The sequence below is a fragment of the Mya arenaria genome, chromosome 14 (assembly GCF_026914265.1).
Source record: "Mya arenaria isolate MELC-2E11 chromosome 14, ASM2691426v1".
Lineage (NCBI taxonomy): Eukaryota > Metazoa > Mollusca > Bivalvia > Myida > Myidae > Mya > Mya arenaria.
In genome coordinates, this window is record NC_069135.1 from 14459804 (window position 1) to 14485268 (window position 25465).

General features: G+C 36.7%; 1 protein-coding gene across 2 annotated transcripts; it reads right to left on the minus strand.

Moving 5' to 3' along the window:
• Positions 1 to 556: 556 nt before the first annotated feature.
• Positions 557 to 25009, minus strand: LOC128216769 (neuroglian-like). 2 transcript variants are annotated; one of them, XM_052923430.1, is made up of 25 exons: positions 24914 to 25009; positions 23025 to 23083; positions 22495 to 22600; positions 21584 to 21803; positions 20473 to 20623; positions 19697 to 19825; positions 19158 to 19260; positions 18615 to 18802; positions 18050 to 18184; positions 17436 to 17618; positions 17038 to 17219; positions 16495 to 16591; positions 15116 to 15403; positions 14476 to 14846; positions 13647 to 13875; positions 12268 to 12407; positions 11732 to 11966; positions 11249 to 11377; positions 10357 to 10539; positions 9654 to 9773; positions 9108 to 9266; positions 8677 to 8820; positions 5108 to 5186; positions 1941 to 2234; positions 557 to 1610 (listed from the first exon to the last, which is right to left on the minus strand). In XM_052923430.1, exons 2-25 carry the CDS (start codon positions 23074 to 23076, stop codon positions 1406 to 1408), a joined length of 4122 nt encoding a protein of 1373 aa, XP_052779390.1. In that variant the 5' UTR covers positions 23077 to 23083; positions 24914 to 25009; the 3' UTR covers positions 557 to 1405. The 2 variants fall into 2 exon arrangements, with proteins under 2 accessions (XP_052779390.1, XP_052779391.1); XM_052923431.1 differs by having other exon boundaries at positions 24924 to 25001.
• Positions 25010 to 25465: the final 456 nt, after the last annotated feature.

Genomic DNA, 25465 nt, shown 5'->3' on the forward strand with positions numbered 1-25465 from the left:
TATCTGACGTTAACCGTTAGCGAGGCGGTGCCTTGTTTTGGACTAACATGAAGGCACAGCAAGCAAGCCTCAAAGTTCCACACCTTGTAAATCATACACCCAAATTATATAATAAATAAAAAGGTTGTGATCTATAATTTGTCTGAAATAGGCGAAGTAAGAAAACCTGTACAAATAAGATTTCAGTATTTTTAAATTGTTTAAAGCCAGCAAATAACATATGAAAAAATGAAATACGTTTTACGCCTCAAAATCTATAAAACGCTTTCAAATGACGTTATATACTCGTACAAGTGCTACTAGCAAGGGTAGAAGTTTTAAAATTAGAATAATAGTGTTCCGATATGTATACAACAGGCAACGATCCAAGTGTTTTATACGTAAATGAACTTCTATAGGATAAGTTCCCCTGCGAACACTGCTATAGGAAAATGTCGCCTTTATTCAATATTTATTTAGAAATAAACTGTAACATTTTATTAGGCAGCTTACCAGTCACTGTTGCAACACTATCTTTTTTAAATCTTGAACAAGAGTACAGAAATCAACAATTGAGGTCTTTGCATATTTTATTGACAAGTATAAAAGGTGTATGAAACGGAATGTCTGTACATACTCTGGTACCAGGAATGTGCATAGAGTTCTGCAACAAAACTCAAAATCAACATAATAATTAAAGATGGCAACTAATTAAAAAAAGACAGGAATGTTTAAAAATGGTCTCAATGTTTAAAAATGAACAATTTAATATGCCACCATGTAATTGACTTTCCCACGACATTAAAATATTCTGTCTCTGCATATGAAAATATGTACATTTTATGGCTTGTTAAGAAGGAAACAAAAATATACAAAAGTAAGATTAAATACACAATAAAACATGCATGATGAATATATGATAACTATTTGGAGTATAAAAATAGAATCCCTTTGTGTGTTAAAAGCATATGTGGCATTTGGAAATTTGCTGAATGGAAATTTGATCCAATAATACGGGGGATATCCGAACAGGAAAACTTTCTGAATTGTGTCAGCATTAATCCCAACATAGAGGTCTGCAGACATTGAAAAGGCCCTGTTAGTGTTTAGTGTGTCTATTTTAAAACAACAAAGTTCAGAATATCTACATGATATGATACAAAGTTTGCGAATTTCTGTATTTGCAAATAAATTTTAAGTTTTAAAATGTAAACATGTAAAAGGTATATGATAAAAATCTAAATAAGTCTACATATTCTATTTTACATCAAGAAGTTGACATATTCAAGAAGAATACATGTGCAGAAGACACAATTAATTGTCAGTTTGTCACCGATGATTAAGATATCACTTATAACAATTGTATACTTTTTTACATTAACTGTAGCAGAATTTGTACAACGATCTGACTTTAGTCCATTCCTGACTATACAAAAGATGAGCCTCCGGATGGTGGGGGCGGTGGAAGGGGCGCCCCGTTAGCGTCAAACTTAGATGGGTCCTTTGTGTAGTCATCGTACGCCGTCTCATCTGTACTGGTACGGTATTTGTTGTAGCTGTCAGATCTATCGTAACCAGGGTTACGGTACGCCGGTGGGTCAGCCGGCTCATTGTCATACTGATCATCGAAACTAGAAACAAAATAGGGGTAAAGGTTAGGGTCTAAGGTAAGGTATACAAAGTCGAAAATGTTCCGAGGAAATGAAAGAGTTCAATCATAAACCTTTGTTTTACGTGAAATATTAGACTCATTGTAAAGGTTTGTTCACATCTTACATTAAAACATAACGTCCAAACCAAATACAACATTTATACAATGGAGAGCTTCAAGGCAGCTCTCAGATTTACAATTTGGGCTTAACAGTTAATATTGCATCTCGTACATGGCTTTTCATTTCAATGAAATAAATAACAGTTTTTCCATTACTCCTTACATTTTATAACAAAACGCAAGAACCTACCTGTCATCCCTCGGGTCATAATCATAGTCGTCTCTATCAACGTCATCATCGTCATATTTACGGTCAGGAGTATAACCTCGATTACGGTCGTTATCCTCATAATCACGTTTTTCGTAGTCTTTATGACCATCATAGTCTCTATTACGATCAGGATAGTCGTCATGGCGATCATAATCCCGGTCCCTTTCTTTGTTATCATAGTCGTATCCCATGGATTCCCGTTTGTAGTCCATGTAGCCAGGCGGCTCATCGTTGTCCCTGTTATAATTTCTGGGGTGGTATTCTTCTTCGTAACTGGAAAAAAAATCATTGAGGTTTTCTTGAACATACGAAGTCATACACTGAAACACGTCATGAAGGTCATAATATTCAATAAATGCATACTTGTAAACCAGCAGAGAAGAACCTTTCTTAAAAAAATAAAGAATGTGTGAATAGTGAAACTGTCTGAAATGAGACAAAGAAGGCATCATCACTTTAACAAATACTTTTTCAACTGTGTTTTGATTGTTGTAATTATTATCTAAATTTGATTTTTCCAATTCTAATAAAGCCATGAAGCCAGAGACGATAATATGTCACTAAAGTACATGATTACGACACTGCAAGCAGATAGCTTTGATCATCTGTTATTCATTTTGAAATTGAAAAAGGGGAATAACTCAAAAATACCAAGAGATGTTTGTCAAACATTATGCCCCCCATGAGCGCAATGTTGTAAAGAATATCTGGACAATTGAATGAAATATGTATGGACCGAAATGACTGCTGATGTCTCATTGTCATTGGATGCCTTTGAGGCAGTTTTAAGATTATGACCATTTAAAATTATGAGGATAGTGGGTACAATTTTTAATCATGTTCAGATGATGACTGATATTTGCAGATAAACATGTATCTTCTTAGCAGCAGGGAGTAAGTAAATATTTAAATGACCAATATGAGTTGTGACCTTGACCTTTGACCTCAAAATCTATAAGGGTCATCTTATGGTCACCACCAACATAAATGTCAAGTTTGAGGGCCATGGGTGCACGAATTGTCGAGTTGCCACACAGACAAGCTTTTTGATTTCAAGGTCACTGTGTCCTTGAAATTTGACCCGATAACCCCTTAAATCAATAGGGGTTATCTACTGGTCAGGCTCAGCGTCCATGTAATGTTTAGTGACCATAGGTCTAAGCATTGTCGAGTTATAATTCGGAGAAGCTTTGTCAACATTTTCGCTCAATCTTCATGTCAAGTTTGATAACCATAGGTCCAGAAATTGTCTAGTTTGTGTTCAAGGTCAATGTGACCTTGACTTTTGATCCAATGACCCCAAAATCATTAGACGTCATCTACTGGTCAGGTCTAACCTCCAAGTGAAGTTTGAGGGCCATGGGTGCAGGCATTTTGGAGTTAGTTGTTTTTTTATTATTAAATATTCCACATTACACAATACAATTGATCATATACATACGTAATGTATAACATATGGTGTTTATTATGTAATGCTTATTTAAGAAGTGAGGGTGGTGTCGATACAGAAAAGAATAGACATTTTTATATTGTTAAACAAACTGATAAAAAAAGAAAATAAAGGACAAAAAAGCAGAGATCAATTTTAAACTAGAAAAAAATTAAAAATCAACAAGTAAATAAAGATTTTATAAACTACGAAGAGGTAGAAAGAAAAAAAATGACTGTACTAGAGGGTGTTGCTTAAATGTAATTTTTCTTTTAATACATGCCATTTTTTCTCGTGGACTGTTAGTTTGTCATTCATGAATGCAATTTCATGTTCGATTTTGTATCGCAAACCTATGCAGTTTTTGAAAGCTGAAAAAGTTTGAGTAATATCTCTAAGCTTCATAAAGTATATAAAATACATCAACAACACAATCAAGAAATTAATGAGACGACTAAAATTGAAAAAAAACAACAAAAAAAACTTATGATTTTAATATTTAGACTAATCGGGATATTTATTGACAAGAATAGGTTATTAAGATTGTTCCACAAATTTTGTACAAGTCTACATTCCCAAAAAAGATGTTCCATTGTCTCTATATATTCTGAACAGAATTGGCATAAGCTGGAGTTTGTGAGCTTGCATTGATATAGGTATCTGTTTGTTGGTATAAATCTATAAATGTATTTGTACTGGAAGGTTCTTATTGTTGTATCAATGGTGCATGTTAAAGGCAATGTAAATATTTTATTCCACATAATTGTCTCGAAATCTGTTCCTAGAATTTGATTCCATTTATCTTCCTTACCATGGTTTGCTTTAAGGTTTTTTATTTGTAATGTATACAGAATTTTATTCGGTTTTTGCTTAGTATTTTCAACCTTTTGAACAAGTGGGACTATGTCATGATTTACTATTGATTCTTCTTTTAATTTATGTTTTATTTTACTGGTTATACTAGCCGTAAGTTGGTAATACTTCAGGAAATCAGAATTGCCTATAGTATAAAGATGTTTTATCTCGTCAAATGTATAGAATTCCTTTGATCTGTAATCAAAGATATGTTTTACAAATTTGATACCTTTTTCATACCATTTGTGATAGTATACACTTTGTTCATTTACCTTTATGTCGGAGTTATTCCATAATATTGTTTTACTTGAACTATTAGTTTCAATATATTTGCTTATTTCAGACCATGATAAGAGTACTTCAGCTAAAAATTTATATTCATGTGCAATGTCGTTTATTGTTAATTCGGCGAGCATTTTGGAGTTTTCACTCGGACAATCTTTTAGCATTCAAAGTCAGTGTTACCTTGACCTTTGACTCCATGACCCTTAAATCAATAGGGGTCATCTACTGGTCAGGCCCAGCCTCAATGTCAAGTTTGTGAGCATAGGTACAAGAATTGTTGAGTTATCACTTGGACAAGCTTTTTGGTCTACTGACAGACGGATGGACCGACCATCCTACTGACCAACCGACTGACATGTGCAAAGCAATATACCCCCTCTTCCTCAAAATGGGGGCATAATTAAAACCACAGTTATGGGTATTTATATGTACATATTGTCTCTGGCAGTATTAAAGGTTAAGGTTAGAGCTGTTGCACAATGATAATGCCATCAACAACAACACCAAGCTTAAAACTATTTCTTGACACAAAAGGTCTAAAATGCTCAGAATATGCGGTCTAAAAAATTGCCCTTACCCATCCGGCTTGTAGCCTCCATCGTTATATTCTCCACGGGAATCACGCCCATAGCTGCTTGTTTCCTTGAATGCGGGCTCTATAGATGACAGAAAATAGTACTTTAAATATATCATATATTTTAAATGTATGCCAGGTGTACTATAATTATCTAAATTGTGTAATGAATACTATGCTAGATATTCTGTTTATACTTGTATGTTCTGACTGTGCCTGTAGCAGGGTGTAGGTGTCATCATGGGATTAAAACCTCAATCCTCAACTTTATTAACTGTGAAGCCCAAAACAGGATTACTCTCCCTAGTATAGCCCCATAAAAGGATTCATCCCATAACAGGATTCCTTCCCCTAGTTTTGTGCCATAACAGGATTCCTCGCCCTAGTCTTGCCCCATAACAGGATTCCTCGCCCTAGTTTTGTCCCATAACAGGATTGCTCGCCCTAGTCTTGCCCCATAACAGGATTCCTCCCCCTAGTTTTGCCCTTTAAAAGGATACCTCGCCCTAGTTTTGCCCATAACAGGATTCCTCGCCCTAGTTTTGCCCATAACAGGATTCCTCGCCCTAGTATTGCCCATAACAGAATTGCTCGCCCTAGTCTTGCCCCATAACAGGATTCCTCGCCCTAGTTTTGCCCATAACAGGATTGCTTGCCCTAGTCTTGCTCCATAACAGGATTCCTCGCCCTAGTTTTGCCCTTTAAAAGGATTCCTCGCCCTAGTTTTGCCCATAACAGGATTCCTCGCCCTAGTTTTGCCCATAACAGGATTGCTAGCCCTAGTTTTGCCCATAACAGGATTCCTCGCCCTAGTTTTGCCCATAACAGGATTCCTCGCCCTAGTTTTGCCCATAACAGGATTCCTCGCCCTAGTTTTGCCCATAACAGGATTGCTAGCCCTAGTTTTGTCCCATAACAGGATTCCTTGCCCTAGTTTTGCCATTAACAGGATTCCTCACCCTAGTTTTGCCCATAACAGGATTCCTCGCCCTAGTTTTGCCCATAACAGGATTCCTCGCCCTAGTTTTGCCCATAACAGAATTCCTCGCCCTAGTTTTGCCCATAACAGGATTGCTAGCCCTAGTTTTGTCCCATAACAGGATTCCTTGCCCTAGTTTTGCCATTAACAGGATTCCTCACCCTAGTTTTGCCCATAACAGGATTCCTCGCCCTAGTTTTGCCCATAACAGGATTCCTCCCCCAGTTTTGCCCTTTAAAAGGATTCCTCGCCCTAGTTTTGCCCCATAACAGGATTCCTCGCCCTAGTTTTGCCCCAAACAGGATTCCTCGCCCTATTTTTGCCCCAAACAGGATTCCTCGCCCTAGTTTTGCCATTAACAGGATTCCTCACCCTAGTTTTGCCCCAAACAGGATTCCTCGCCCTAGTTTTGCCATTAACAGGATTCCTCGCCCTAGTTTTGCCATTAACAGAATTCCTCGCCCTAGTTTTGACCTAAACAGGATTCCTCGCCCTAGTTTTGCTACATAACAGGATTCCTCGCCCTAGTTTTGCTACATAACAGGATTCCTCGCCCTAGTTTTGCCCATAACAGGATTCCTCGCCCTAGTTTTGCTACATAACAGGATTCCTCGCCCTAGTTTTGCCCATAACAGGATTCCTCGCCCTAGTTTTGCTACATAACAGGATTCCTCGCCCTAGTTTTGCCCATAACAGGATTCCTCGCCCTAGTTTTGCCCATAACAGGATTCCTCGCCCTAGTTTTGCTACATAACAGGATTCCTCGCCCTAGTTTTGCCCATAACAGGATTCCTCGCCCTAGTTTTGCCCCATTCCAGGATTCCTTGCCCTAATTTTGCCCTTTAAAAGGATTCCTCGCCCTAGTTTTGCCCATAACAGGATTCCTCGCCCAAGTATTGCCCATAACAGGATTGCTCGCCCTAGTCTTGCCCCATAACAGGATTGCTCGCCCTAGTTTTGCCCATAACAGGATTCCTCGCCCTAGTTTTGCCCATAACAGGATTCCTCGCCCAAGTATTGCCCATAACAGGATTGCTCGCCCTAGTCTTGCCCCATAACAGGATTGCTCGCCCTAGTTTTGCCCATAACAGGATTCCTCGCCCAAGTATTGCCCATAACAGGATTGCTCGCCCTAGTCTTGCCCCATAACAGGATTGCTCGCCCTAGTTTTGCCCATAACAGGATTCCTCGCCCTAGTTTTGCCCATAACAGGATTCCTCGCCCAAGTATTGCCCATAACAGGATTGCTCGCCCTAGTCTTGCCCCATAACAGGATTGCTCGCCCTAGTTTTGCCCATAACAGGATTCCTCGCCCTAGTTTTGCCCATAACAGGATTCCTCGCCCTAGTTTTGCCCATAACAGGATTCCTCGCCCTAGTCTTGCCCCATAACAGGATTCCTCGCCCTAGTTTTGCCCATAACAGGATTGCTCGCCCTAGTTTTGCCCATAACAGGATTCCTCGCCCTAGTCTTGCCCCATAACAGGATTCCTCGCCCTAGTCTTGCCCCATTACAGGATTCCTCGCCCTAGTTTTGCCATTAACAGGATTCCTCGCCCTAGTCTTGCCCCATAACAGGATTCCTTGCCCTAGTTTTGCCCTTTAAAAGGATTCCTCGCCCTAGTTTTGCCCATAACAGGATTCCTCGCCCTAGTTTTGCCCATAACAGGATTCCTCGCCCTAGTTTTGCCCATAACAGGATTCCTCGCCCTAGTTTTGTCCCATAACAGGATTCCTCGCCCTAGTTTTGCCCAAAACAGGATTCCTCGCCCTAGTTTTGCCCATAACAGGATTCTTCGCCCTAGTTTTGCCCATAACAAGATTGCTCGCCCTAGTTTTGCCCATAACAGGATTCCTCGCCCTAGTCTTGCCCCATAACAGGATTGCTCGCCCTAGTTTTGCCCATAACAGGATTCCTCGCCCTAGTTTTGCCCATAACAGGATTGCTCGCCCTAGTTTTGCCCATAACAGGATTCCTCGCCCTAGTCTTGCCCCATAACAGGATTGCTCGCCCTAGTTTTGCCCATAACAGGATTCCTCGCTCTAGTCTTGCCCCATAGCAGGATTGCTCGCCCTAGTTTTGCCCATAACAGGATTCCTCGCCCTAGTCTTGCCCCATAACAGGATTGCTCGCCCTAGTTTTGCCCATAACAGGATTCCTCGCCCTAGTCTTGCCCCATAACAGGATTCCTTGCCCTAGTTTTGCCCTTTAAAAGGATTCCTCGCCCTAGTTTTGCCCATAACAGGATTCCTCGCCCTAGTTTTGCCCATAACAGGATTCCTCGCCCTAGTTTCGCCCCATAACAGGATTCCTCGCCCTAGTTTTGCCCATAACAGGATTCCTCGCCCTAGTTTTGCCATTAACAGGATTCCTCACCCTAGTTTTGCTACATAACAGGATTCTTCGCAACAATTTTACCACATTACAGAATCCTTACACTATTTGCTCCAATAACAACATTTCTAGCACTAGTTTTGCTCAATAATAGGATTCCCCACACTGATTTTGGCCATAACAGCATTTCTTTTGTTCTAGAATAAGAGACTAATCCCAAAACCTTCAAAATATCACCCTGCACACAACAAATGCCTACCTGGCTTGGACTTTGGCTTCTGTTCCACATCCTTTCTCTTCCTGTGCACCCAGTAAATGAAGACAATGATACAGATGAAGATCAGCCCTGACAACAACATCCCGATAAACCAGCCATAGTTCGCAGCTATGGCACGCGCAGCAGCTGGAAATAATATTACAGACATGGTAGTTAAACACTTGAGCATGTTGATAGAATAGTTCAACTGACAGGCTTTAAGCCACCTTTAAACCCATAATGAGGAAACAAAAGCATAAAAATATATATTTACAAGATAATACTAATTCATGAACATTTAAATATACTTTTGTGTGATTTTTTTTATACATAATGAAAAACTTCATATCCATCCATGACATGAATACTTCTATGTCAAACAAACATTTATATCACAATTCATTACTGAAATTCTTTAAAATAAAACAACTCACCAAATCCAACAGTTCCGACGACCTCACTTTTGCTGTAGGCCCTGGTGATTCCATCAAACGCAACTACCCTCACTTTATAGTATGTTCCTTTTTCCAGGCTTGTTATTTCTTTGTAGTTATTGAGAACCACATCTGTGGACTGCTGCCATGTAGCAGCACCTAAGGAAGAAAAAAATTGTTGTGTGTGAGCTAGTCACTAAAGTTCTATTGAAGTTCAATCACTCTATATTAACACATACAGTGAAACAGTTCAGAGGTAACTCCTCTTCCAAACTGATCACAATCACTCTATATTAAAACTTACAATGAAACGGTTCAGAGGTAACTCCTCCTTCAAACTGTTCACAATCACTCTATATTAACACATACAGTCATGTATGTCAATATATTCAAAATCGCCTTGTGGAACAATATTTTAAAGACATAAACTAGATACATTTCTGATTCATTTTTATACATTCAATTTAGTTCTAGTCCAATCAGATAATCAATTAGGCAATCTCTTGTCATGGCCTTTAACTGTTTGTGTAATGATAGTACTCTTACCTTCTTTCTTGAATTCCACATAATGCACAACATGGACACCAGCGAAGTAGCTAGCCTGCCATGTGACATTGAATGAGTTCTCCTGTATGTTCACAATGTCAAATTGTGGGGCACCAAACGCTGAAAGAGAAATACATGTAATTGCTATGACAATACAACGTTGACATGGATGTATGCAGCTTTCAGAATACAAGATATTTCATGTAACTTATGCAAAACGACAAACATCAGGTCTAAATTTAACTATTCAATTAGATTTATGTTGATGATTTTTTATCAACTTTGTACGTTGATGTTATTCCAAGGTCATTGTGTCATATAAAATTATGAAGCAAAGAATCCTGATTAAGAAAGGCAATTACTTTTAAGATTTATTTTTTTTGTACAAAAGAATAAAACAATGCATTGAATAAACATTTATATCATTAACATGCATGTTTATGATTAAAAAACAACAGAAATTCATTTTTTCATTCATTTTGGTTTAGATTGCTTTTTACATGCATGGTCTTTTAATTATTACTGGTACATAAAATAACGGCATTCTTATATCATGATTATTATAAATTTGTATTGTGTTATGTCATACCTATGTAAAATGCATACATAGTACATATAATATAAATCCCAATTGTCAAGAAAAAAAAGAAAAAAAAAGAAAAGAAAGAAAGGCAATAAATGAAGTACCATTTCAAGCCTGTACCTGATTTTTCAGTAGTAGTAGCCTCAATGTATGTTCCTTCTCCACGACCAAACCGTGTTCTAGCGAATATGTGTACGCGGTATTTCACATTCGGAAGCAGTCCACTGAGAATGGCCTGTAGGGAGTATGGGTCGTTGATCTGTTCATCACGGTCATGCAGGGATCCCAGCTCTAGCCCATCAACTGTGTGAAGACAGGGAAAGGTAGAGGGAAAAGTTATTACCAGAGACCATTAATTTAGTTGTAATGAATACCCTTAGATGCCACTGTGAACACAAAATTGGTTTAAGAGTGAAATGGCAGGTGCATAAAAGCCTATTTTGATCCACATTTCTATGAAGTTTCATGAGTGTCTGTGCAATACTTTTGGTGCTACGTTCTTCACAAGAAATGTTGCATGAAAAATAGGCATGTGCAAAACAGACCATGCTGACCAACGTTCCTGTGAATGTTCATGCCTGTAGCTGCAATACTTTAACTGCCCAATGCGACACGAGCTCTTTCAGACCATTTTTATCCAAATCAAGAACCACGACTATTGTAAGATTGAGTGAAATGTAACAACAACAGCAGATGCATAATGGCCCATGCTGACCAAATACCAAGTTTCAAGTGTGTAGGTGCAATGCTTTTGGAAGTGTTTACGACACATTATTGTGTCATGATGGACACAACTTCCCCTGGAGTATCATCAAGTTTTCAATAAAATGCATGAAGAAGTCTACTTGTGCACTTTTTTCGGAAAGGATTCATTTTAAGACCTTATTTGCCTTTCAATATAATAGTGTGTACCCCAATTGCAGCATAGAGAATCTCTGTATTCCACAAGTTAATAACAGTACATGTACTTAAGGCATGTCCAAATGATCTGACTATGAAGGACTCCCCCTACCTGTCTGGTATGCGAGATCGTATCCCACGATGATCCCGTTGCGATCTTCCTGCTCTGGGGCCTTCCAGATCAGAGAGAACGAGTTACTGCTACGGACACGTGCCTCCAAGTACGGGACCGGACCAGGCTCTGTTAAAACATAAAACAACAACAATGTATATTTGTATTGGTTTAAACAATAATACCAGAGCAAGTTGACCTATAAAGATAAAACTTCAGATGTAGGTTGCCCTTGACTATCAGATGACCCCCTGGTTTTCAGATCAGAAGGTCAAGGTCTCAATCAACAGTCTTATGAAAACTTCGTCCGCATTTCAAAGGATGAAATGTTTGTCTTCATTTTCCGGAAATCTTAATGTAACTATTAACAATCAATGCATTTCTTCTTAAACATCCTTATTCAATCTCCCTTAAGTTTCTGACGAAACGGTGCTCAGGAGGAATTATGTTTGACAAACGTCTCTTGTTTTGTATCCTACTGACCTCCTTCAGCAGTGGTGAAGCTGACTGCATCACTGGGCCGCCCAACATAGTAGTTGTTGATGGTGCACAACTGTATGGAGATAGTTGAGTATGGAGGGAGGTATTTGAGCTGGTAGGTAGCGCGCACCTGCTGGGACTGGCCGTCTGCCACAAAATCCATGGGAACAAGAGACGACCGTGGCATCACCTCTTCACGGAATGTGCTCAGTTTCTCGTTGCTACGCCAGAACTGAACCTGGGGAATTCAGATGCAGAAGAGCATGAATTCACCATTAATATTTACCTTCATAAATCAAAATACTTTCATCTACTTTGATACTGTTGTTTAATATTTGTTCAATAACGCTTTATCCAGTACAATGTACATGTTGTCTTTAAACTAAATGTACTTGAAGTTTGGCTAGCATGACAATCCTAAGGTACAATTTAAAAAAAATATGCCTCTTAAACCTTGTTCAACTCAAAACTATTTTCATTTGAAAACATATTGAGTCTAAAATTTTAATCTAAAGAGAACTATTTTTGTTATTGAGTACCTTGAATCCTTGAAACTCTCCATGTACGGAGGATATCTCTCCTTTCTTCTCAAGCCAGAGGTCATCAAAGGTGAAGGTCAGCTTGGCCGCTGTAGCACTAATATCACTCACTTCAAGGTTACTGGCCACGCCACTTGGTACTGTAAGAAACGAGTAAAGTCTTCACATAGCGCCCTATACACAATGATTTATGATATGTTTACCAGTCTTTGACAAAAAAAATTCTTCACTTAAAACTTAGTACTTATTTGAATTTGTACATGCATTTATTGTGATATCCGCATTTTAAGCGTTATTTACATATCAAAGGCCGGGGTAATAGTATAAAAGGCAGACAGTCAGAAAAATGGCCATTTCACTTGAGGTCAAAGCTCTGTCTGCTACTACAGACTGCTTGTACATTTTTTCAAATATACAAATATTTAACAAATGTTAATTGCTAAAATTTGTCACAAAGTTTATTTGATGTATCATAAACATATCTTGTAAATTTCAAGTCCCTCAAACAGTTATTAATACTACTTTCAAAAAGTTTTTTTTATAACTGCCAAACAAGTTCTAATTTTCCAGCAATGACAGCCAATTGAATTTCACTACCAATTCCTGTTTACTACAGGCTTACTATCATAGTACCGGGTATGAGGTTTTGACTGACATATGGTGGGAAACATATGTTATCTCGGCTGATATATACTATCAAGTGGCTTATTTATAACACAATTATACGTGGAAGTTTGGTCATGGTCAATAAAATTTATTTATCTATTCTTAAATAAGAAACCAGTGGACAAATTCTTCTGTACCACTCTATCAGTAGCATAGAGCCTCACAAGCCATATGAGCAGGCTTTCCGGTAGGATAATTGGGGGTCATGCATACCGGCCATAAACAATTTTTTTTATCATTCTTAACTTACATGTAGCTCTGAAAGATCATGAAGTATTTGAAGGGTCAATTTAATAATTACATGATCAAATATATGTTAAATAAAATGTCATTTCAAAATAACCCCACAACCATGGTAAAATCTTGAAATTTTGTGACTTTGACGCCAAACCCTAACCCATATCAAATATGTTTTTGACACTAGGCATGATCAATTAATAATCTTTCTCCTACATGTTAGAGTATGTAAGCAAGAGTTTACTGTTTAATAAAATGTATAACACATGAGACTAATAAATATTCGTTTTCAAATATCTATATTTAAACGTGTTGTCGCATAATAAATCATACTGGTACACATAAAATCTAGCATGACTTTCAAATGACATTTTAAACTTATTCAGCGTAATTCACTATTGAACAGTCATGTAAAATTGTATACTATTAATTAATCATTCATCAGTAATAATTATACAAAGAAACTGTTCACTTACTGTCTTCATATGAATACAGCGTGTAGTTCTGTACATTAGCCTTTGAGTCACCCTCGCTATTTTTTGCCTGGATCTTGACCTGGTAAGGGAAATATGGCTCGTTGGCGTCAATCTCTAGCGTGTTATTCCGCCAGTTGTCTATAAGCATGGTCTCCATCCTGAACCCATCCTTCTGGTAGTTTACCTGGTACTTGAAGCCGGGCCCATTGTGTTCCAGTTCCTCCATGGGCTAGGAACCAGACAAAAAATAAAGGTTAGTTCAGAACATAATAATAATAATATCTATGTATATTTAGCAAGGATTTACAGTCGAGACCTGGTGCCTAGATATCACAGGGACTGGCCAAAATAATTTGATCCTCGCAAATATCGAGCCAAGAGTACCGTAAATGTTTACAAAGAGTTCAACAAAATCAGTCCTTTAAAACCAGTTCGAGCCAACGAGGAAATCGAGCCAAGCTATATAGAGCCAACGGGTTGCGATTGTTAAAATATCGCAAGAAACTAATATTGAGATTATTCTATTTCAAGGGCACAACATTGACAAACTATGTAAACAATGTAAAACTTAAATTATTTAAATACATGCCATTTGAACTCTTATCAAAATAGAAATTCAGCCCGGATGATATAAAATTACATTTAAGTATTTGAATCATACTCGTAGATAATAGTCTAATTTCTCATATTTAGCTAACATGTTACACTTTCTCCCCTTACAGTGTTCTTCATGCCTATTTAGCATCATAGTTAATGAATATACTAGTTAAATGAATTATAACATTTCAGATTATGATACAATAAATGACAAATATCTAAAGAGGCTTACAATCCATTCAATTTTCAGTTTGTCTCTTCTGTCACCAATGGACTTTACGTTCTCCGGGTTCTTGTCAGGTAGGGCGGGATTTGTTCTGCACACGGTTTTTGTGTGGAAACTCGGCAGACTGATGCCGATCTTATTTGTAGCAATAACACGGAAAGTGTAATTCACCCAGGGGTTCAAGTTGATGATGGCGGTGTTTTGTGTGTAGTCCACAGTCTGTGCGGAGACCCACTGATCGGCATTGAAGGATGTGTTGTACTGGACTATGAAGTAGTTCACTGGGGCGTTGTTCTCAATGCCTTTGATCCATTTTAGCTCCGTGCTGTTTTCCCGACATCGCTCAATCTCAACACTGCTGGGTGGGTCTGGGCGATCTGTTTCATACAGAATACATTCATAATATTATACATGTACAAACACATACTGCACATTTTGTTTTCCACATTATATAATTGTGATGTTTATCATAAAATATCTGGGTATTTGCTATAAAATAGAAGTATGAAAGGTAAATAATATTAACTGCTGAACCATGTCAATGAGTATACATGTATTTTCAGAATTAACATCCACTATGAAATTTCATACAATCTCAGGTATGAATTGGAAATGTTCTAAACATTAGAGTCTGTGATAAACTCACCTTTTACTGTGAGGAAGGCATATGACTTGTCTGTGTCTAAGCCATTGCTGATAACACAAGTGTAGACCCCAGAATCCCTCACAATGGTGCCTGATATTGTCAACGAGTTATCCTGAAAGTTCTGGGTCATCCTGTTCTCATTGGTGGAGATTGGTTTCCCATCTTTCTCCCATGTGACCATCATGTTTTGAGCCTCGTCGAAGTCAGTGGATCCAGAGCATGTGAACTTGGCATCAAGACCGGCTATCACCTCCAGGTCCTCTGGGAACTGCTCTATTCGAGTCTTACCTGAAAAACAAAACTTAATATTTATACCTGAAAATTATTGTTCTGGATTTCCATTGCATTTGACACTGTCCCTAAAATTGACATTTTCTTTCCATGTTAGTGATATAGAATAAACAAGAACTGTCATAGAGAGTGCGCACCAGTCTATTGCACCACTTAAACCAGAATTACAAAGTCAGATGATAATGGCCCATAATTTGCATTATATGCGAAATAGAGTAACCTAATTTAATAAATTAAGTAGGTTGGGTGGCTGAGAACCATTGTATTAAATAGTAATAGAATACATCAAGTAGTTGCTGAGATATTAACTTATGAGAGCTTACATGCAAGACCTTAAACAGAATTGCTATTTAAGTTAAATACTGGTTATGAAGGACCATAATTTGCATTATATGCAGGTAGAGTTATCTAACTTGATTAATTACTTGATAGTAGGTTGGATGGTTGAGAACCCTTTTATAAAGTCAAAATGCAATAAATGAAGAAGTTGCTGATATATTAATTTATGTGTGCTATTTTACTTGATTAATTACCTGAATAGTAAAATACCTTTGTATAAAGCTTCAATAATATGCTGAAGTATTCACTTTTGCATGCTTGCATGCAAAACCTTAACCTTTGCATTTAAAGCAAGATTTATCGTCCTTCATAAATAAGGTACCATTCACTATTTTGTAAGTGTTTGAAATGATAAGGAAACATTATAATACAAGTGCCAGTCATTTGACATTTAAAAGATATTTATATAATAGAACTATGTTTAAACAAAGCTTATTTAAGTTGCGGCAATTTCCCACCTGGATTTAGTGGCCACCTGTCTTAAGCAGCCAGTTTGACCTTTTCCTAAAGGTGACCACTTAATACAATAAAACCTTAACCAAGACCAATATGCCAGGGTAAGTAGAAGATCTTTTATATTCTTCAAAAAGTTGGGCTAAAAAAAATCAGGAAAACTTTAACAAACAAACAGTATGACCTAAACAATTCCATCAAACCCTTAAATCATAATATTATTCTGATATCATGATTCTGAATTTCCTATAAACATAATAATAAAATGTGACAGTAACACACTGTAATGAACTTACGCCTGATGTGCATGCGACAGATTGAAGAAGTCACGCCCTGGGCAAACTTGTTACTGGCCACACATCTATAGTCCCCTGCATCCGCCATCACTACATTCTGTACAAGCAAATAATATGTTACAACACAAGTGATAAAACAAATGACAATATATTATAATTTATATATAAAAAAATAATCATCATATTATCTAATGCCTTCTGCAAAAAAACCCTTAAAATCTTAATATAAAAATACCCTACACTAACAGTCATAGATACCCATTAATAAATATATTTGTTTTGAATTGGAGAAAAAGCAGAATCAATGTTTATAATACCAATATGTTATCCATATCTATCATTCATCCATCATCAGTAGACATTTTTACAGAGAAACTCAAATTCTTACACCAGTGCTTGGCTCAGCCCTGCTATGTAAAAACACCAGAACTTGAACAAGCCCAGAAAACATATTACCAGTGCAGGGCTTGCGGCCATTTGCTTATTCCAACCCCTGATCTAATGAACAGTAAACTACATGATAACCACATCAATTATACATACGGAGATCTCAAGACTGCCGGTAGGTAGGATTTTAAACCTGCCCCCGGTGATGAGGCTGGTGTCCCTATACCACTCAATAAGGGGGTCCGGTTTTCCCGCGACCTCACAGGTCAGTATAATAGACTGGGCTTCTGCCACCTTGATGCTCGGAGGGGGTGGGACAAGGATAGTGGGGGCTTCCTCTGTAACATTTATGTGATAATGTATTCATATAATTTTGTTCTTAAACATGACTTTGTTTTGAATAAAAGGATTTTGAATTTTCAAATGTTTGTGTCAACAGTCATCTTTAGTTTTTAATGACAAACAAGGAACACTAAATGATAAATGTATGATGTTAATCACAATACCAAATATAAGGCAGAAAAGATAAAAACTCTGGCAATAGTTGAACCTACCTAGAACATTAAGGTAGACATTGGAGTAGACGTATCCCTGCTTGTTACTGGCGTTACACTGGATGTTCATATGGTCTTCAAGTGTGAGGCCAATCAGTGTGATGTTGTACTGGGTGGGCTTGAAGAAGCGAGGGTTATTATGGATACGGGGATCCCTCGTACCTTCAACACCCTGAGCACTGTCTGGAATGCACGGATGGAATGTTTATAAATCATAAAAAAGATAATTATTTATTTCAGTGAGATAAAAATGAGATAAAAATGTTATTCTTATATTATAAGTACTGAATGGCATGTTCTTACCAGTGTTGTTTTCATGATTGTTAGATAAAGACTGAAGGGATCATAGTATAAAAAAATATAACTGAAGTATCCTTATACTTTGATAAATCTTTATTGCATTTCATTTGCATTTAAACATGTTAGGTAAACTACAAAAACACATATGCACATTGGAATAATCGTAACAATCCAATTAATTTAGAATGTAAGTTTCATGTTTATCTGAAGCATTGTTTCATGAATTGTAATCAGCAAAATGAGTTCCTGCTAAAATTGCAGGAAACCACATATTATTTTAAGCACATGTAGGTAAGAAAAGTGCTTTGACTCACTGTCCTCAAGGGGTACTCCATTGATGTACCATGTGTACTCAGGTTCCGGCACCCCGGTTGCCCGGCAGATAAACGTGGCCTTCTCGGTAGTACTCTTCTCCTTGTTTTCCGGCTCATTGACCCACTCGGGGGATGCTGTACATAAAGCGTTTATTAAAGATTGCATTGTACCATGTTTGAGAATGTTACCTTTGTTTTCATATACTCCCATATATATCAGAACAATAACAAGTAGCCGGAACTTCCATGTGGGTAAAGTACATTCACTGATATCATATGCAAGTTATTGAACGTTGCCCTTGACAACATGGTAACAGTTACATCACACATTTCCCTTGTGGTTGAAATTATACACTCAGGATGAAGTGTACATAAATAATTCTAATACCTCGGCTTATCAATACTATACTAAGTGCATTACATTTATTCAAATCATTTTTTTTCTATAGAAAATTATGTGTTAAATAAACGTTTTAAGTAAGTTGTTAGATAAGAAATGCATGTCTATATTATATTTATTAATTTTGCAACTCAATTAAGTATCTAGCTAATAAAGGTAACTAACATTCCACATGAACATCAAAAGCCTTCGTAGCTCTCTGCTGGGACTCTGTGTTGAGGCCCATACACTCGTACTGGCCAGCATCGGACAGGTGGACGTCAGTGATGTGCAGCTCCTGGCCGAAACTCTTGATGGCCGCACGGTCAGGCAGGATCCCATTGATTCTTTCCCAGTAGACATCGGGGGTTGGGCTGAGGGCAAAAATAAAATTGTGAACATGTTTGTACTACTTTAAGGATTATTCCTTGATCTGAATTATATTTTTAGATCATAGCATAGTTTTTTAATGGCTTTTTGCATTAATCACATAATGATTTCTTTCTCTAAGATTTTTAATTTGAAACAAAAGTTAGTTCAAAAGTATTGTAAAAATAGAATGATATATTCTTAAAAAATTATCATAAGTCACATATTTTCTAATGACAAGCACTTACACTAAATCTAAAATGGCAAAGATATGTACAAGTATATTCTTATTATTCTGATATGAACATTTATTGATTTTTGATATTAAGTGTGGCTAAAATGGTCTGTAAAAAGACTTACTTTCCAGAAAAGATACACTTGAGTTTGAGTGTGGATCCTGCCTTGAAGAACTGATCACTGGGTGACGTCCACAACTCAGTGGCCGCATGCTTCTGTTCCGTGGCTGAAATACAATTTTGGAATCATAAAAGGCATGAATTAAGTATTGACCTTTTACTGGATACATGTAACAGAGAAAATTCACATGGCACAAAGGAGCTCAATATTCACCCAACATTTTATAAAATTATCCCCTATCAGCTAAGCTTCACTACGTATGAAAAAGTACATCAATTTAGTAAAAATTAACCCTTTTTTGAAGTCATTTAACTGAGAAAATTTACATAGCACAAAAGTATTTTCAACCATACTTTCATAATATTTGATATGGTTACAACAGTTCAGGCTACGAGGTATTTTTAAATTTTATGCTGCAATACAAATAAAATTACTGGGACTCAGAATTCTACACTTTTTCACAAAGAGAAGTAAAAATCACTTGTTTCTTATACAATGTCACAATAAAATCCAAAATTTAGCCCTAAAGTCTGCCAACTTACTTCCTGTAACCCTGATCTCAAATTCTGGCCCAATGGCGTTATCTCGCATGAAGTAGTTGAGTGCCATACAGGAGTACGCCCTGCCACCTTGCTCATCAGACTTTTTCACATTTGTGAATCGAAGTCGACCTTGTTAAGAGATTATAGCAAGTATTTACAAGGTTTAACATGCATGTAGTTTCAATCCTGAATTTTTTTCAACCTATCTGCCAATTGTATTATGTGCGCAGCAGTATGTATCATACTTAAGAAATATTGAATATCTTTTCATTGATACAATAATTTTTTTATTTTTTTTCAGAACACTATGACCATTTACAATCCAGCTGCACACCACTGATACATTAACATGAAAAACATGAAACAAAAAAGGTGCTACTACAACTCTTCTGTGTAACAATATTTCAAATTAAATATTTATCAGTCCAAAACACTACACATTTTTGAAAAACAATACACTTGCAAAACTAAATATTTATGTTAAATGTAATTCATTATATATTTACAGTGTCAACTTATTTCAAGTGGATAGTGGTCAAGAGCCATGTCACAAAATTACGCTCCAAGTTTTTCGCCCATGCGAGATGTTGTATAAAAAAATATCTTACACAACGTAACTTGGATCATTTACAGATTGGCACACTACCAAACTGAAATATGGTATCAGCCTTTACATGACATATGATTTATGAGACAGTGGTAGTGCATTAATTACAGAAAGTAAGTATATTTAATTTGGTCATGATTATGTCCTTTAAAAATCTTTAATTTCTTACCTTCAATATCCATACTGATGCGTTTGTCAAAGTTGATGGCCTGCCATCTGTTATCCCGCTCTTTGATCACCCAGTACACGTCGGCCGGGGGGAAACTCTGGGGTGGGGTACACTGCAAGGTCACTGCCTGACCAGCCTCAGCGTATGTCACCTAAATAATCAATGTTAAGTTGCTCTCAAAATAAATTATTCTACGGTAACTTTAGTATACAGAAGCAATATATACACCAACAAATCATATCAACATAAAGTTGACACTAAAATTAAATCAACATTAGCAAAGACAATGTTAAGTCAAGCCAAGTTTTCTTTTAAGAGGAATCTAATATTATCATACTTGAAAGCAATTGGTGGAAACTGATAGCTATGCACAACAGGGATGCAACAGGGATGCAACAAAATCAGACTAATTTCCCATGAATGAGAACTTGACCTTTGACCTACTGACATGAGAATTGCACGCTACACACCGGCATCTAATTTAAAATATTTGTTTTAAGGTATTTATCAAATCTTCAAATGTATGGTCACACTGCAGTCAAGACAAGCCATAAATAATTAAATACATGGAATGTTGACTAAATACATACATATGTAACCTTGAACTTTGACCTACAGACATAGGTCTTGCATGATTTAATCAAACTTTTCATGTTGAACATGTGTACCAAGTCATTTTTAAACCCAAAATGCATGGAAAATGAACAACTAAGACAAACCAACATACCAGTCATTTTGACCATCAACCCTTAAGTGTGACCTTGACTTTTACCAGCTGATGTGGGCTTTGCATGTGAATATTTATGCAAAGTTATTTTAAAATCTCCCATTGCATGGCAAAGTTACAGGCAGGCTTAAGCTTAAATCGGACGGACTACATAGAGAGACAAGGACGAACACTAACAAACTCACGACCCACAACCCTCCTTATGGCAACTCAAGTCACGCTCACTGAAAGCAGGCTACACAAAAATGGGCTTTTCTGAGAAGACAGTGTGAGACTCATAATTAATCATTTTTGTCTTCTTTCTACATAAGATTAAGATTTTGAAGCTTAAACAAAGTCATTTAAATTGAACAAAATGTCCTAGAAAATAACGTTTGCTTTTACCTTTCTCTCTTCATAGGGAAAACGAGCCAGTTTGGCCTCTCGAAAATTGACTCTTACAGATGCTGCCACACCGTAACCATTGTCAGCAAAACACTGGAATATACCCTCATCTTTGTCCTCAGGTGCGTTGAACACAATGGTACCTTGGTTCGGCAATTGCACAACACGATCATCGTTACCGCTCGGATTGAAATCTATATTATTTCGCTTCCATCGATATCTGGAAATGTAATTCAGAAGTGTTCCTTCACTAGTGACTAGGTAGGATGGATAGAATCACAGTCTTTTAAAACTGATTGCATGTAAGTTGCACATTTTGTGTTTGCAGCGTTCAATTTTTTTCCATTTCAACTTAAGATTTATAAAAATTTAATAAACTATTGAAATAAAAATAAAATATGTTTCTGATATATATTATAATTTTAAAACTTATGCCTTGAAATTTCTTTCTGTAATAAAGTTATCAGTTTGGAGCCAAACTTTAAAGCTGTACTCTCACAGATTTACTGTTTTGACAACTTTTTTTGTCTTGGAATGAGTCAATTTCTGGGTAATATCTGCAAACCAGTGATATAATCCTGCTGACAAAGATCAGATTGCAGATTTTCATATTTACGTTTGAAAATGATTGTTTTATGGCTAAAAGTGTTACTAACGGAAGTGTTACTAACGGTTTAAGAAAAATGCATAAAACATCATTTTTTTAACTCAATAAATATGAATACTGCTATCCAATGTTTTGTCAGCAGTGTTATATGACTGGTTCTCTTGCATGTTCGCATAAATTGGCTTGTTCGAAGACAAAAAATAAAACAGTTGTCAAAGCGTTTAATCTGTGAGCATGCAGCTTTAATAAATCTTCAATAGAAAATTGTATCCAGTAAAAATTATGATTTAGCATTAAAACTTACACAGGTTTGGGAATACCATCGGCAATACAGGCTATTTCCACCGACTCTCCAGGCTTGTACCAAATATTCTTCTCTGGATGCTTTACCATATTTGGTGGCCGATTCACTGATATAGAAATATGTGGGTTTATCAGTAAACATGGTAAAAGGGTATCATGAAAAACGCAGACAGGTACACATCTATTCTATCCAGACCCAATAATAATATAAAACAATGCGTTTCCGATTTCACTGCCCTAAAATAATGGTTAGGTAAGGTCAGGACTTTGTTGGTAACGCCACCAACCTTTAATCCATGGTAACCCCTAATAGTTACTAAATATGTTGAGACTGTTTCAATCTAAACAAATATTATGTCATGTATAAATTGAAGCATAAAACATTACTCTGAGCTTTCAGCAGTATTTAAAAAAAAATACTGTAAATTTTATATCATACAATGTGATCAACTGCCTGTTATTTTTTCATATTACTTTCATAGTATTGCTCAAAATTCTAGGTTATCAATGTTCAATGAAAAACAGCCATACCTGCCATAGTGAAGGCCACTAAGAGCAAACATGTTATTGCTCTGAGAGACATGTTGTATCTGAAGTTGAGAAAAAAGTTTCATTTAATTACCAATTTCATCCAAAGACACCAAAATTAATGATTATCATAGAGAAATAAAACAATATTCCCCCAGACATAATCCACACATTTAGTGTTTACCAGACAATATCCACTCTTTGTGTTTACCAGACACTATCCACAGTTTGTGTTTACCAGACAATATCTCTTCTTTGTGTTAACCACCAGACTCTATCCACTCTTTGTGTTTACCAGACACTATCCACAGTTTGTGTTTACCAGACACTATCCACAGTTTTTGTTTACCAGACATTATCCACTCTTTGTGTTTACCAGACAGTATCCACTCTTTGTTTTTACCAGAAACTATCCACTCTTTGAGTTTACCAGACACTATCCACAGTTTGTGTTTACCAGACACTATCCACTCTTTGTGTTTACCAGACAATATCCACTCTTTGTGTTTACCAGACAATAACCACTCTTTGTGTTTTCCAGACACTATCCACTCTTTGTGTTTACCCTACACTATCCACAGTTTGTGTTTACCAGACAATATCTCTTCTTTGTGTTTACCAGACACTATCCACAGTTTGTGTTTACCAGACAATATCCACAGTTTGTGTTTACCAGACACTTTATAATCCACTCTTTGTGTTAACCAGACACCATCCACAGTTTGTGTTTACCAGAGCATGTTTGAAACATAAAACAATTCATTTATGAACTTAATTGTTTAAAGACTGTTCAGTTTGTATTGTACATAAAGACTAACTATGTTGTATACATAAAGACTAAAAATGTAGCTGAAATGGTTGTAATTTTATATATGTAGCTTGCTGAGTGACAGGCTCTCGGCAATATAAACAGCCGCGTTGACAATTTTGTTTTGATGTCTCTACGGAAACATAATCAAAGTCAAAATGTTATAATAGTTCCATTAATCTGCAATATTGTGGCTAGCTCAGGCTCCATAATGATGGCCTAACTGAAACCAGGTATTTTATATGTATATAGCGGCACTTATACTGTCATGCTATAAAGCTAGCTTTTATAGCGATGCAATAGAGTGTACATTGCAGAGTGAGAGATCACTGGTGCAAACCCTGACAGGTGCACATAGCAATTCGTGCGGTCTGTTTTATTTGGCACCTAATGAGGGACCTATGTTGCAGGGGGAATGTGTAACCGGATTTTCCATCTATGTATATAGTGTCACGGTAGAGTGTCGGCTTGCAGAGCGAGAGGTCATAGGTTCTAACCCCTACAGGTGCCCATAGCAATTTGTGCAGTGGATTACATAACTAATACAAACATGAAATGATGTATATATGATAATCTGTATTCTTTACGGTGTTAGACTAAATATCTTTTCAGGCTTTTCAATTATTATAATAATAACATATATATTTTAATTTATTTGGCTTGGGACGAAAATTTTGGATCACAAGTTTGATTATAAATAATAGATTTTTACAGGAAGTAACCACTAACCTGGTATGTTTTTGATTTTTTTCCAATTTGATGCTGGTGAAAAGCTGAACTGATCAACAAATATTTGTTTGAAGTTCAATTTTATTATTATATGAACTTTCTTATCATGAATTATTTCCTTGGTCTCTGAGATGGGGCTAGGTAAGTAGGCAAGAACAAACTACTGTTTTCATTTCGAGTGTAGGTGAACATGACTCACTTGCTCAGGTACAACTGTATGCAAATGTTTTCGTTCAAAATACTCAACATATTTACGAAGATCGCAATCATCCACGTGCAAGTTATGTTACACTTTTAATCTTTAATAGAAATATGCAGTTTTGAAGTGAAAATAAGCAAATTTAGCAAAACATACCTGTGTTTACCTGTCACAATAGTTTGAACATCGAATTAGAGCACCGCCATCTTTGAAAGTTAGATCGTAAGACTTCGGCAATATCCGTGAAACAGAGCCAAATCTCAACCCCCGGTATCTAAATTATTTTCCTTTTATGTCAAACCCCTCCTGGGACATAGACATGTGCGCGTCAAGCTGCAATAATGTTAGTAAAGGTTGTGAAAAAACAGTACTTTTAAAATCAAAGTTAATATTCTAAGAAAATACAGATTAGGTTTCAAAAGTAAAAAGAGTTATACCTGTGCAGACCAACAACAACAATAATAATAATGATAATGATAGTAATGTTGATAATAATAATAATAATAATAAAAATATATATATAAGTTAGCGGCAAGCAAAACACATTTAACTTAAATGATACAAACAACATATATGGGTCACCAGGCATCCAAAGTTAGCAATTGACAGCCAAAGGCTTGATGTAATAACACACTTAACAGACATCAATGGCGACCAATGGACCTGGTTTCTGTGTGACACAACTTTAATTACAGCGACTGTTGAAAT